The sequence below is a fragment of the Telopea speciosissima genome, chromosome 6 (genome assembly GCF_018873765.1).
Source record: "Telopea speciosissima isolate NSW1024214 ecotype Mountain lineage chromosome 6, Tspe_v1, whole genome shotgun sequence".
NCBI classification, from domain to species: Eukaryota; Viridiplantae; Streptophyta; class Magnoliopsida; order Proteales; family Proteaceae; genus Telopea; species Telopea speciosissima.
The window spans coordinates 53259896-53263432 of record NC_057921.1 but is presented as its reverse complement, the minus strand read 5'-3'; the positions used below and the strand labels follow the sequence as shown (position 1 = coordinate 53263432).

General features: G+C 39.3%; 1 protein-coding gene across 1 annotated transcript; it reads right to left on the bottom strand.

Moving 5' to 3' along the window:
- Nucleotides 1-311: 311 nt before the first annotated feature.
- LOC122665923 (putative disease resistance protein RGA3) lies at nucleotides 312-3059 on the bottom strand. The gene has a single exon (XM_043862050.1). The coding sequence runs from the start codon at nucleotides 3057-3059 to the stop codon at nucleotides 312-314; it is 2748 nt and encodes a 915-aa protein (XP_043717985.1).
- Nucleotides 3060-3537: the final 478 nt, after the last annotated feature.

Below are 3537 nucleotides of genomic sequence, written 5' to 3'. Positions count from 1 at the left end.
GGACAATCAACTATCCGCAACTTTTCGAGTGCTAAGAGATTTCCCAAACTGTCTGGTAATGCTACAAGATCGGGGCAGCCACTTATTTCCAACTCTCGGAGGCATGAAAGGTTTCCCAAGCTCTCTGGTAATGCAGTTAGGTCAAGACATCCCCTTATATTCATTTGTTGAAGTGATGAGATGTTTCCCAAGCCCTCTGGTAATGCTGAAAGATATGGACACTCGAAGATTCTCAGTGTCTGAAGTAACGTTAGGTATTGCATTCCATCTGGTAAAGACGTCAAATTAACACATCCCCCAATTATCAACACTTAAAGCAATGAGAGGTTCCCTATGCTCTCCGGCAGATTCCATAGACCTGGACAATCAAGTATTTTCAATGTTTCGAGAAATCTAAGAAGGATAAAAAAACTGTCTGGTAAGGTTGTAAAACCCTCACATTTATAGATCACTAATGTCTTGAGGCTGATGAGGTCTGCCAATGGCATGCCGTCCTCCTCAGGCTCAGGAATTCCTAGGAACATCAGCTTCTTGCATTCCCGTAGACTCATAGTCTCCAAGGCAGCGAGTCCCTTCAGTAGTCTCAAAGATGTTAGATTCCTACAGTAACCAATCTCCAGCCGTCGGAGAGAGCTCAAGCCTACCAAATCCAAAGACATTATGTTGGGACATTTGTGTAACTGGAGATGCTGAAGGGATGATAGATAAGAGCTTCCATTAATCCAAGCAGGAAGCTTGGTGCCAGGGAAGTCAATTATTTCCAAGCAAATTAAATATGGATGAGGTTGGAGACCTTCCAATAATTTGTTATCAACGTCAACACCACACTCAGGGTAATAGGAGGCTTGGTACCATTGGTCCCATTCCAAATTCGAGTTTGAACCCCACTCCAAACATGGCCCCCATTTCAAAAATAACTCTCTAAGTCTTGGTTTTTCTTTTAAATTTGCATCAGTAGCATTCTTCGCCCACTTCAGATGGTACAAATTCAAACTTCCTCCCAGTTGTCGTAGATTCTCAAGCTCTTGAATTCCAGCACCTTCACTATCCTTTCCAGCTGGAAAACAAGATAACGTTTGGAGGTTAGTTAACTGCCCTATGCATCTGGGAAATCTCAATTGATGGTCAACTTCTAGATGTCTCAAGTTAATCATCTTTGTTATCCCTTTTGGCAATGTTAAAACAAAGTCACAATCTAACATTCTCAAAGTCTGCAAATTATAGAGATTAGTAATAGATTCAGGTAATGTTGCAAACTTATTTCCTGAAAGGTTGAGATATCTCAAATGTTTCAGCTCTCCGATGGAGGATGGCAAGCTTTTACTCCCAACAGCATTTATATCTAGTGCACGCAAGCTCCTGAAGTTCAAGAACATATCGTCAGAAATATGATAAGGATTTCTACCCAAGCAGAGATGCGCACGTACTTTCTCCATGATATAAAATGCTTTTGGAGTTGTTTCTATGCAACCAACCAATGATAGGTAGCGTGTTTCCAATCTTGGTTCTACCTTACCGAAATCCTCCACCATCATACATTCATTTCCAATGATGAATTGTGCAAGATCATGCACAAGATCATGCATCTTACATGTTACTTCTTCTCCATGCTTGTATCTCTCCACATCTTGGAAGAAAGAATTCCAAACAAAACACTTAAAATATTCCTCACCAATATCTTCCATCAATTTGTTATCATTTGACGATTGAAGGAGACCTTCTGCCATCCATAGTTGGATCAATGTCTTTTTCCGAATACAATAATCCTTCGGAAATATGGAACAATAAGCAAAACAATGCTTCAATGGTGAAGACAAATGGTCATAACTCAATTTTAGCACCGATAAAATTCCATTTCCATCTTGATCTGATTCATTCCATATTTCACTATATTGGATGGACAACCATTCATTTTCATTCCTTTTTGAGTGCATCAAGGCACTTAGAGATTTTATTGCTAGGGGAACACCTTTACACTTTTCCACAAGTTCCTTTCCTATTCTCACCATATTTGAATTCTCTGTTGCTCCTCCACTCCCAAATGCTCTTCTTCTGAATAAAGACCAACTTTCATTGTCAGATAACCCTACTAAATGTTGTGGTGGAAGTGTCCCCATCATTGATGCAATTTTTTCATTACGTGTTGTCACAACAATTTTGCTTCCCTTGGCACCAATTACCAAAGAGGCTCTCAAATTGTCCCATTTTTCACGGACACCATTCCAAACATCATCTAATACAAGGAGAAATTTTTTTTCTCTTAACTTCTCATCAAGCATCTTTTGTGTAGCTTCAAGGTTTGATAAATTTGGCTTCTCTCCAGTAAAAGATTCAAGCATTTCTTGCACCAACCTTTTCACATTAAAATCATCTGACACACAAATCCACATTCTATTATCAAAATTTGCTACAACAGACTCATCATTGTAGACCATTTTTGCTAGTGTTGTCTTGCCAAGACCCCCAATTCCAACTATAGGAATTACTGAAAGAAGTTCTTCATTACTTGAACCAATTAACATATCAATTAGAATTGATTTTTCTTTTTCCCTTCCAATAATCTGTGAATTATCAAGACGAGCATCGGTTTCTCGATCTATATCATTCTTAAAATTATCATTTACATCACCAATCTTAAAATTGAACATTTTCATGTCTTTTTCAATCAAATCTAGCTTTTCATTGATGTCCTTAATCTTATGAACCATCCTGGAACGAAATGCAATAGGGTTTTTCCGCGAGAAGAAGTAACATACCTTTTCCATCTTGGAATTTTGAATTTCCATTCTCCTTCGCATGGCTTCAAATGAAAACTCATCCAATGCGTCGTCTACTTCATAAGCTACATCCTTGAGCCTTTTCAACCAGAGCCTTACAGGTTCTTCTCTCACTTGCCGAATTTCCGCATCATTCAATACTGCTTGGATCATGGGAAAGGTCTCCTGAAGCTTTTTGAAGTCCTTTTTCATAAACCATAGGAGAGTGATCTCTTCCTCGGGGAAAGAGCTTAATTTCTTCAGTATTTCTATTGCACCAGCAAGAATAATTCTCTCAGCCATTTTTCGTTTGTTCCGGCAAGAATTTTTTTTGGGTAGAAAGCTGAAAGACTGGTAAGTCTGTATTGAATCTTGCAGACTTGAAGTCAAAACAAAATTTTTTTTATGTGGTCAGCGTACTCTATGGGGAGCGTGGCCCCTGCACATGTGGGGGCCAATGAGACATGTTGGAATCATGGGGGATTTCTTCTTTTCATGAAAGATGGGGGCGGTCATTCATCCCTTCTGTTTGGAGAGTGTGATGCTCTTCTCCATAGATATTTTCTCTATTTTTAAGAGAAAAAGATCTCTACTTAGTGGTGTTTCCTAAGCCCTCTCACATGGTACCGTGAGATGACGCCTCTGCCCCTAGGATAGATACTTAGACGTACTCACCCATTGGCTCAGACGCTTGTGTAGAGACCATGCGACCAAGCAAAGATCTCTTGCCCATTTTTTTATTTATTGCACTAAACCTGCATACATGGTCTTAGTGCAATGT